The sequence below is a fragment of the Mus caroli genome, chromosome 10 (genome assembly GCF_900094665.2).
Source record: "Mus caroli chromosome 10, CAROLI_EIJ_v1.1, whole genome shotgun sequence".
In the NCBI taxonomy this organism is placed as follows: Eukaryota; Metazoa; Chordata; class Mammalia; order Rodentia; family Muridae; genus Mus; species Mus caroli.
In genome coordinates this window covers 114,710,803-114,722,136 of record NC_034579.1, presented here as the reverse complement: position 1 = coordinate 114,722,136, position 11,334 = coordinate 114,710,803, and the positions used below count along the sequence as shown (strand labels likewise).

Genomic DNA, 11,334 nt, shown 5'->3' with positions numbered 1-11,334 from the left:
GAACTTAACATATAGACACATATAACCTAACGATTGTATAAAGGAAAACAGCTCAAACTTCCCAGTCTGCTTTCAGCACAGACTAATTTCATGATAGCAGAAGGTGTGGGGTTTGTCCCCACCATCAAGCAAGTGATTTTGCAGTGCACACAAGCCAGGTGTCCTTTAAGTTCTGACATGCATGTCACAAATTGAAAGTTCAATTCCCAAGACAGCCCCTATCCAGATCTGGACACAAGTCCAGGCCTTGAGAGTCTGATAAACCTAGCTACAAAGGTGTTTCCATGAGTCCCTTCCACGAAGCCAATTAATTTGCTAGAGTGTCTTACAGAACTTGGGGTAACTCAAACCCTTTACTGGTTTGTTGTTAAGGGAATGCAAGAGAGACATCCAGTTGAAGACATAGTTCGGGTGAGGACTTGCAGAAAGCTGAGCGTGAGACCCCCCGTCCCCAGGGAGGAAACACACACTGGGGTCACTGTTTATGTTCCTGGAAGCCCCCCTCAAACAGTGCAGAATCCTGTCCTTTGGAGAATTTTTAAATGCCCATTCATTGATAAGGCATGAGAGAAGGATGGACAATCACACTCAGAAATGATTGGACAGAGGGTGTGATCTAACGCTAATGGACTGAGTGGGGAACCCAACAAGCCTGTCTGGACTTTTTCCCCAGTCTCCCCACTGCACTCCAGGTCCCTGGGCATGGGGCTGAGGTCCTCCTGCTGAAATGGACGTTATGTGACCTACTGAGCCACAAGTCAGGCCAGAGATTTTCTTACTGGTCAGGTCATCCATGTGGGGGAAGATCGGCATTCCTATGGTCTTCCTGGAAGAAGAGAAATCCTACTTTCTATGGAGTCCCTTAAAGGAAATAACAGAGATGATGTATAGAGAAAGATATACATACAGTTATGTATGGATGTATTCTAATTTCAGGGCTACAGTTAGTGACAGATAGGTTCTTACAGGGCCCAGGAATGTTTTACCAAAGAGTTGGAAACAAAGGCTGGCCAAGCTGTGAAGAAAATCTCGGTTTTGTTAATTACTGAGAATTACTAGCACAGAGATAAACTGAAGGGAACATTTTCAGCCACTACCACAAGAGTGTGGACTTTTGGATTTTTACGTCAGCCAGCAGCAGGAAAGGAGAGCTTTGGGTAGGAGGTGAGGATGACATTCCAGGATAAGATGTCCTGTATTGGGGAGGGGCTGCCCTGGGGGATCTGAGCAGAGCTGAGCTAGAAGGGAATGGCTCCTGTCAAGGGAGAAAGTTGGGAGACTGACCTTGACCGGGCTGTGCAAGGAAATGAGGCTGATCAGAACTGAGCTCTGATCCCGCGTTCCTCGAGGAGACAGAGGAGGAGGAGGCGTGGTCTGAGGGAACTTAAGAGTAAAGGACAGCGTGTGAGGCTGTGAAAAGGCCTGAGTGAGGCTGTGAGTGTGGAGTTGGGGGGTCTCTGTGAGAGAGGGGGCGGGCTCTAAGTGAGGCTTTGAGGTGAGGAGGCGGGGTCTGAGAGAGAATGTAGGTGAGGAGGCGAGGTCTGAGAAAAGCTATGGGTGCGGAGGCGGAGCCTGAGTGAGGCTGTGGGTGAGGAGGCAGGGCCTGAGTGCGGCTGAGGGGGAGGAGGCGGAGCCTGAGTGAGGGTGAGGGGGCGGAGCCTGAGTGAAGCTGTGGGAGAGGAGGCGGGATCTGAGAGAGGCTATGGTGAGGAGGCGGAGTCTGAGGGAGGCTGGCTGTAAGGAGGCAGAGCCTGAGTGCAGCTGAGAATGAAGGGGCGGAGTCTGAGTGCGGATGAGAATGAAGGGGAAGAGCCTGAGTGTGGCTGAGAGTGAGGAGGCGGGGTCTGATAAAGGCTATGGTGAGGAGGCGGAGTCTGAGGGAGGCTGGCTGTAAGGAGGCAGAGCCTGAGTGCAGCTGAGAAAGAAGGGGCGGAGTCTGAGTGCGGATGAGAATGAAGGGGAAGAGCCTGAGTGTGGCTGAGAGTGAGGAGGCGGGGTCAGAGAAAGGCTATGGTGAGGAGGCGGGGCCTGAGGAGACTAGTTGTGAGGAGGCGGAGCCTGAGTGCGGCTGAGGGTGAGGAGGCGGGGTCTGATAAAGGCTATGGTGAGGAGGCGGGGCCTGAGTGTGACTGAGAGTGAGAAGGCGGAGTCTGAGGGAGGCTGGCTGTAAGGAGGCGGGGTCTGAGGTCGGCAGCCCTGGGATGGAAGCCTGAGAGGAAACTGTTGGGTGGGCGGGCTGTTTTAAGGACAGGCGGGGCCGAAGGAGCGGAGGGCGGGGACAGAGCGCTGAGGACCCTGCCTGGGCTTAGCCCGCAGGGAGGGCGGCAACCCGGGCCGGAGCTTTTCCTCACGCCCAGGGCGGAGGCGAGGACGCCGGGCCGCGGTGGGATGCGGCTGACGCGGACGCGCCTGTGCTCGCTCCTCGTCGCCCTGTACTGCCTCTTCTCCATCTACGCCGCCTATCACGTCTTCTTCGGGCGCCGCCGCCGGCCGCCGGGCGCGACCTCTCGGAACTCCAGGAAGGCGGCGGCGGCGCAGGCGAAGGAGAGGCGCGGCCGAGGTAGGACGCGGGCGGCACGGGGCAGCGGCCTAGCGGCGCTGCCGTGTGCACGGACGCGGGGCGGCAGGCGCCGCGCAGACGAGCCACGGGCTCGGGACTCGGCTCTCTCGGGGTCCTCAGCCCGGGAGCCCGCTCTGGGCTCGGCTCGGAGTCCCTGCTCGCCCTGGGCGTGCACGCAGGCCTTTAAAACGTGGAGTAGACCTCAGTGTGCCTCCGAGGCCAGAGCTCCGCAGAAATGCTGCGGGCTGAGTTTAAAGCGTCCATTCCTGTATTCCTATAGCCACTGGCCTTCCTAACCACGTGACTTCGGAAGGCCCGGATTTCTATTTACAGCAACGAGCCCCGTCTGGTATTGGTGACTTGTTTTGGAATTGCAATCCTTTTCTATTTCCCAGCACAGATTTTTTTTTTTTTTTTTTTTTTTTGCACAACTGAATATGAAATTGGTGAAGACAGTTTGCTAAAGATTTACCTAATAGGTCACTTACAAAACCAGGAAACAAGTTCGGAACTAAAGTGTGTGACTTGATATACGTTCTGCAGGTATTTCTAAAGGTTAATGGAGGAGGACATACTTCTCTTACCTAATACTTCCTCGGAACTCTCTTCCTCATACTTCTCTTATCTAAATCTTAGTTTTAGATTTTTTAAAATCTTTAACAGCGATGGTTCAATTAAAAAAAAATGTTGGCTTATTTTCTTTTTTTCAGCCGTATGCCTCAAATTCGATTGTTTGTCTCTGAAACCTGAAGATGAAACTAGCATCTCATTCAAATGACTTGACTTTATATCTGCAGTTAGTCCTCACTGGTAAACGCAGTCACTCTCTTTAAAACAGAGCAGTCCGCTTTGGAGAGTGAAGAATGGAATCCTTGGGAAGGAGAGGAAAAAAACGAGCAGCGACACAGAGTTAAGACCAACCTGCAAATCTTAAACAAATCCACGAAAGAAAAAATAGAGCATAGGGTGCAAATCTGGGGCAAAGCTGCCATTGGTAAGTCACTGTAAAGAGGAAAAGCTTGCAGAGTCTGAAATGTGTACTGTACTGGGATTGAACTTACTAATGTATATTTCACTGTTTGATGAAGTCAGTTTTTGACAGTCTGTGTGTCCTTAAGACAATGTAGGTTTTCCTTACTGTATTCCTTTTTACTGAGTCGTCCTCCCTAAACAGACTGTGAGCCTTTCTTCTGCAGTGGGTTTAAGGCAATTCAATGTAGACTTTGTTTAAAAACCTAAGAACTCTTCCAGCCATGTCCATTGCCCAATTTCAAAGCTACCTCCTCATTTTTAGCTATTTGCTACAGTAGCACCTTACTTCCAGGTACCACATTCTGCCCCCACAGCTCACAGTTACAAAGGGCCCTAGGTAGTGAATCACACCATTACCACTATCTCAAGGCAGGAGAGTCGCATGTCTGTGGAAGGCTCTCATTCTCGCACCTTAGTCACTTCCACCATGTAAGGTAATAGTCACAGGGTCTAGAGATTAAGATATAACATGTGGAAAGCGGGTGGTGGTATTCAGCCTGAGACATTTGGAAGCTTTATCTGATTGCTCGGTTCGTTAGGATGACTTTGGTAACATGGCATAATGGAAGTGGGACAAAATGCATCTTTCAGTATTACTAACACAAGGTTCTCAAAGGTTTTTATATGGTTCCATGTTAATATTAGCTTTCATTCAAATGAAACCAAAACAAATCATCATGGGTGTCCTTAGGAGATAGGATGAGGTACCAATGGTCTGCAGAGGGGATTATGCATTCAAGGATGTCTGATCAAATGGGGAGGTAATGGCCCCTTGACACACTGAATGTGTGGGTATACTGGTGAGCTCCTTTGGCTTCAGAACAAAATGTTTACTCCCTCCAGTTATATTAAATTAATTCTAATAATGATATTTTAGATTATAGTACACATTTTACTTCCAAATATGAAGAGTAGTAAAGGTTCAGTAACGTTAGTGATTCCTCAGTGTAAATACAGTATTCTGTTGTCTTCACCACAATCTACTTCAGCACCTTCAGCCACTGAAGTCTGACCCTCGTACAGTTAACTGCCATATTGATGACGGAGGTTTGTCTTGGTAGCACTGCCTACAAGCAGACCATGGCAGGAAACTACTAGGCTCATAGTCAAAATAGAAAAAAAAAAACAAAACATATATATTTTTGACATACTAAAGTGGATAAAACAGCAGATGTTTTTATTTGTGTTCTATGATTGCCAGGTCTGTATCTCTGGGAACATATTTTTGAAGGCACTCTTGATCCTGCTGATGTCACTGCTCAGTGGAGGGAAGGACAGTCGGTTGTGGGAAAAACGCATTACAGGTACTCGTTGGATATCATTAACCTTGCATTGCTATGTGATGGTCTATGTAACTACTAGAGGGAAATATACTTTTACAAGTCATTTCCCCTTCAGCTTGGGAAAAATACAGAAACAAATTCTGGAAATATGTGTTCATATTTCTTAATAAATTGGGCACTACAGAATAATTTTGGAGGGAGAGCTGGTGATGGACCTCAGTGATAGAGTACTTGCCTGGCACGTGCAAGGTCCTCATGTCAGTCCTCAATACTGAAAACAAGAATTAAAAGTCTATAAAGTAAAGATTGGAGTCTTATTTCTGTCTTGATTTTAGCTGATGATAAGGAAAGTTTCGTGTTCCACATCCTATACACTTGACTGTCAATGGATGCATAACGTTCTGTGCCTTGGAGGAGGCACATGTAAATAAACTACATTTATGATTTTTTTCATTAATAGTTATGTGAACATGGAAATATTCAGATAGAATTCAACTTTTTTATTACAAGATTTTATGTCCTATCTACTATGATTTATTTAATGGTAGAGCTTTCCATTATTTGTGTTTGCAGAACTCAGAACTCTTTCTGTTTTGATTTTTAGAGTCCGTAAAACTCATGCGTTGTCAGGGCTTTTGGGGATTTTACTTTCATTTAACTTACCTATCACTGTAAGATTTCTTAATTTTTAAATAGAATTAAGATGATTTAAATTAGAAAAACCATAGTTTTGTCATGAAAGTGCTGTTTGCACTTGACTTTTTACTGAGATAAACAGTTGTTTTTATGTTTATTTCCTGTGGCGATGGAAATGCTGTTTGCATTTGACTTTTTACTGAGATAAACAGTTGTTTTATGTTTATTTCCTGTGGCGATGGTGTTGTGGTGAGGTGGGCTATCAGCCAGAGATTCTGGCATTTAGTAGGAATCCATTTCTTCTCCACAGAAACCAAGAGAGAAAAAGCTGTATTTAACCTCAGTTTCATTTGACTTGTCACTGCAGCAGTGGTTACTTATGATATAAATGCTTTTGTTTCCATACCCTTGTCCCTGGGGAGGAGGGTGCTTCCAGGTCAGCCTCGGGCATTCTTCATTGGGAGCTGTAAACCCTGTTTGTTTTCAAGTCAGTATTTTATTTAATGTTAGTAAATGAGTAGAGTGTGTTTGGATACAAACCAACCCCTGATTCCCTACTCTCGGTTCCTTCTCTGTACAATTCCACCACTTCTCCCTTTGTCTTCATACGTACACATGCACACTCTCACAGTCTCTGTCTTTCTGTGTCTGTGTATGTCTCTCTCACTCCATTCCTCCTCTCTAAAAAGCCACCAGTTGCCAGTTGTTTTTGGTGGAGAAAAAAATAAGGTCTCTTATAGACATTTAATGATTAGGCTAGACTGGCTGGACAGTGAGCACCAGGGACCTTGCCTGTTCCTAACACCACGTTCACCTTTTTATATTAGTTCAAAAATTGAACTTAGGTCTTTATGCTTGTAAGCAAGCACTTTACCAAATAAGCTGCCTCTCTAACCCCTGAATGCATAAATCTCTCAAAGGAATCATACTTGAAAGGCATAAATACCTGTTTATATTCATTGCTGTAATCTTACTGTAGGTCATATGTATACTCCCAAACTTTGCAGTACTTAGCTTTCACTATTTGAAAGGAAATGTGTGGCTGGACATGGGCCTTGTGGCAGGAACACTGTCCTAGAATGTGTAACACTTTGGATTCAATTGCTAGTTAGAGAGAGAGAGAGAATGAATGAATGAATATGTCTATTATGGGCATAAATTGCTATCTGTATTTATATTTGAAGAGCAAACATGTCAGTAGACTTAAGCTAATAATTGTTATACTAAATTACATAGAAGTTTCCAAAACATTCCTACAAAGTCATAAGTAGCGTCCTTAAGCTTACAATAACTTGATGTTACCACAGTAATAGAGGATTGAAGCAACCTGTTAACTCGTTTCAAGAGAGGCTAATCCCGGGTTTACCTTTCTGAAATTTCTGAGCAAGATTTTCTGTTATCAAAAAACAGTGCTATTTCCTCTTAGAGAACTTTGTATTTGATCTCTGTAATAGATTCCTAAAATACCTTATTAAGCTTATTAACAGTAGTATATAATGAATCCAAAAGTAACAAACTTGCAGAATTATAAGTTGTAAGCTCAGTCAAATTACATAGGTACTAACTTAATTACAAAACTACATTGTTTACACAGTCATTCAAGACTTAAATGACTTCTCTGGGGTCTCTATATTGAAGTATTTAGTATTTATTCTGAAGATATTTTTCAATTGAGGCAAGAAATGTGTACGTTCTAATGCTTAGGCATATGCAAAGTAACATACAAGAACAAATTACCTTTTAGAATTCTGCACATGAACTCTTTAGATACGATTATTCTTCAGTAATTGGATTTTCAAAGATAACCTTAGTTAACTAAAGCATAGCATTCATTCTGTATGTTATACTAAGTCATACATAAGCTTTATTTTACAACGTTAATGTATAGTAGGAAAATTGAGCAATTTTCATAACTTCATGTTTTAAATGAAGTAGCAAGAGGCTATAGAAACATAGCCCAGTTAGTTGAAGGCCTCCCTAACATGCACAGACTCAGGGCTTGGTTCCCAACACCACATAGACAGGTAGTGGTGGCATATGTTTTTATTCCCACCACTGTGAAGGAGGATTAGCAAGCAGTTCAAGGGAAAGTGAGAACATTACTAATTATCTCCCCTGACTAAATGCTCAGGCATTCTTACCCATTCTCTGTCAGAGCCTTCACTCATCCTCAGCTATACTTTAAGAAGACCTTTGAGGTGTTCTTCCCTAGTCTAACACATCCATTCCTACATCTGTGCATCTCATCTTTCTCACTGTGTTCTGTCAGGCACTGCCTCTTTCCTTTATTCTCCACCTGTACTCATTCCTGCCTTATCTACATCAATCCTTTCAAAGCAGCTGTCCACACTCACTGTCTTAATTCCCAGCCTCCTATTCCCTGGTATTTTGACTAACAGAGTTCAGAATACTTTGTGGTGATTGGGATAGGGATAGCATATTGGGACAGCAGTGTTACTTCCAAAACATGTCTATTCCTTTTATGAAAACTGTAAAAAAATATATTTCAAACAAAGAAATTCAGCATCCTCCCATTTCCTAACTACTCATACTTAACATATCTTAGCTGCCATGAATTCTTTATATTTAACTTTCCTCTTAAAAAAATGGCTTCCAATAAAAGAAGCCATTCCTCCTCAAAGAGAATTGCTCTTATGAATTCGGTGTATACTCTTGCTCAAATTTTTTTAATTTCTGCTGATAGAATATATATAAGTATTTTTTCACTATGTACTTTCATATTTATATAAAATCATACTTTAAGGACTGTCAAGATGAATTAAAAGTTACTGCCTCCAAGTCAGACAACCTGAATTCAACCCCAAGACCTTCATGTTGGAAGGAGAGACCCAATCCCTGCAAAGTGTCCTCTGGCTTCTACACACACACTTGCTATGCATACATGCATGCACGCATGGGCACACAAACATGCATATAAATCTTTTTAAGTATATGTTAAGAATCTTCCAAAGCTTGATGCTTTTGTTTACATTATTTTTGATGCCTTGCCTTAGGTGAGGAAATGAGAGCCCCACATATTCCTTTCTCATATGCTAGTTGAATTTCTACACCCAAAGCTTTCTATTAGTCTATAGGCCTATCCCAGTCTTACTCAGAAGAACTTGCATTATACAAATTGTATTTCTAAAGAAAATATTAATTTAAATCTTATTCTGGATTTTATATGAAGTTACCAAAATTTTCCCTTGTTCAGTTTTGTTTCTCTCTTCTTTGTGGTGTGTTGTTTTCTACAGCTTCATCACAGGCCCAGCAGTAGTTCCTGGGTACTTCTCCATAGATGTGGACAATGTGGTTCTTGTTTTAAATGGAAGAGAAAAAGCAAAGATCTTTCATGCCACCCAGTGGTTAATTTATGCACAGAATTTAATGCAAACCCAAAAACTGCAGCATCTGGCTGTTGTCTTGCTTGGAAATGAGCACTGTGAAAATGACTGGATAATGCAGTTCCTCAAAAGAAATGGAGGCTTTGTGGACCTGCTTTTCATAACATATGACAGCCCCTGGATTAATGGTGCAGACATTCTCCAGTGGCCTTTAGGTGTAGCAACGTAAGTACAAGATAAGATCATGCATCCCTAAACTCTTACAATCTAATGTTCTGAACCAGGAAGATGGTTTTTAAATGGTGATAGGGTCACAGATGATGAGGCCAGGGCCAGTCTTTCCTACAGTAAAAAAGAGTGTGGCCTCATGCCTCAGTGGCAGTAGTGACTGGTTTGTTGTTGCTGCTGTTATTGCTGCTGCTGCTGCTGTTGGATTTTGCCCTCTTCTGAGAACTGATGAGCACTTTTGTTGTTTTTGTTTTAAAATGGATATAGGATAAATTTTTAAGCTTATTAGTGTCCTAAAGGGGTATTTAACAAAGAGTGAACAAGTGCTATAATTTCTAGTGAGAACAAATACTGCTGTGGCAATATGTTTATATAAAGTATATACTTAACCTTAGGTTTATGATTAGCTGATTGATGTAAATCCTAACTGTTGTAAAAGCAAAGGTTAATTCAATGATAGTTTAGGGTCCTCAATATATAATCATCCTCCAGCTTTAAGAAATGGGAAACATGTTTTAAGCTTTCTATCGATAGATTTTTAAACTTCCAGATAAGCTCTCACTACTGTGTAAGCTTTCTTTTTTTTTTTTTTTTTTTTTTTTTTTTTTTTTTTTTTTGGTTTTTCGAGACAGGGTTTCTCTGTATAGCTCTGGCTGTCCTGAACTTACTCTGTAGACCAGGCTGGCCTCGAACTCAGAAATCCACCTGCCTCTGCCTCCCGAGTGCTGGGATTAAAGGAGTGCGCCACCATGCCCCTGTGTAAGCTTTCTAGGGGCAGGAATTTTCTCTGCTTTGAAATAGTTCATGAAGGGCTATAGAGATGCCTTTTTCTATTTAGCTGCACAGATGTCACTAGAGAAATGACACATTCCCACACCTACATGTACAACATTCCAGCTGAGTAAGTTTGGACCAGACCAGTCTTAAATTTTCAAATACTTTTTAACTACATTCACCCTTAACAGCCTTCAGAAGCATCTATTCCTTGAGAAGAGCCTATATTTGTAGAAATACTTTGACTTTTACCAAACTTTATGACACAACTATTCATATAATAGAAGGTAGGAATATAGTGATTCTGGTATTGCCAGATTCATCCTGTTCCTAATGAGGAGATATTCAGGAGCATCTCAAAACTTTTTGATTGTCTCCACAAGAGAGGAATATGTAGCAAGTGTCATCAAATGGGTAGAGCCCAGGGATGTTGTTAAGCATAGCACATAGGAGACTATTCCAACAAGAAGTTATTTGATGCAAAATGCCATAATCTCATGTCGAGCGTAGATTTCAGGCACACATTTTTATTCAAATCATTGCCTAATGCCCATCAAATAGGACACTTGTAGTCAATCCTTTGTACAGTAACACAGGTTTTATTTGTTATTTGTCTTGACATATTTGAAATTTTCTTGGAATTTTTCAGAGCTCATGACTATAACAGTACATTTTCTTTTTAATGGACAAATAGGATTATATATGTCTGTGTTGTACAGTGTGTTTGGAAACCATATTTTAAATCTTCTTAATATATATAACCTAACAAGCCAAGCTGTATGGCAGTCCTACCATGTAGTTATTTATTACTTGTTTTTATAGATATAGGCAATTTCCTGTGGTTGAAGCCAGCTGGACAATGCTGCATGATGAGAGGCCTTACATATGTAATTTCTTAGGAACTATCTATGAAAATTCATCAAGACAAGCACTAATGAACATTTTGAAACAAGATGGAAATGATAAACTTTGTTGGGTTTCTGCAAGAGAACAGTAAGTTCAGTGTTTGTGTGTCCCCAATTCTTTTTTTTTTTAATATTTTTTATTACATCTTTTCCTCAATTACATTTCCAGTGCTATCCCAAAAGTCCCCCATACCCTACCCCCCTACTTCCCTACCCACCAATTCCCAGTTTTTTGGCCCTGGCCTTCCTCTGTACTGGGGCATATAAAGTTTGCATGTCCAATGGGCCTCTCTTTCCAGTGATGACCAACTAGGCCATCTTTTGATACATATACAGCTACAGTCAAGAGCTCCGGGGTACTGTTTAGTTCATAATGTTGTTCCACCCATAGGGTTGCGGATCCCCCAGCTCCTCCATTGGGGGCCCTGTGATCCATCCACTAGCTGACTGTGAGCATCCACTTCTGTGTTTGCCAGGCCCCGGCATAGTCTCACAAGAGACAGCTATATCTGGGTCCTTTCAGCAAAATCTTGCTAGTGTATGCAATGGTGTCAACGTTTGGAAGCTGATTA

The 11,334-nt window shown here is 42.4% G+C and overlaps 1 protein-coding gene across 1 annotated transcript in view; it reads left to right on the top strand.

Annotated features, from left to right (window-relative positions):
* Positions 1-2,258: 2,258 nt before the first annotated feature.
* Positions 2,259-11,334, top strand: part of Rxylt1 (ribitol xylosyltransferase 1) — a 16,716-nt gene continuing 7,640 nt past the window's right edge. Inside the window, exons 1-5 of the mRNA XM_021174436.2 lie at positions 2,259-2,560; positions 3,399-3,554; positions 4,794-4,896; positions 8,766-9,080; positions 10,680-10,850. Coding sequence (XP_021030095.1) covers positions 2,389-2,560; positions 3,399-3,554; positions 4,794-4,896; positions 8,766-9,080; positions 10,680-10,850 — 917 coding nt within the window. The 5' untranslated portion in view covers positions 2,259-2,388. The remainder of the gene's footprint in view (positions 2,561-3,398; positions 3,555-4,793; positions 4,897-8,765; positions 9,081-10,679; positions 10,851-11,334) is intronic.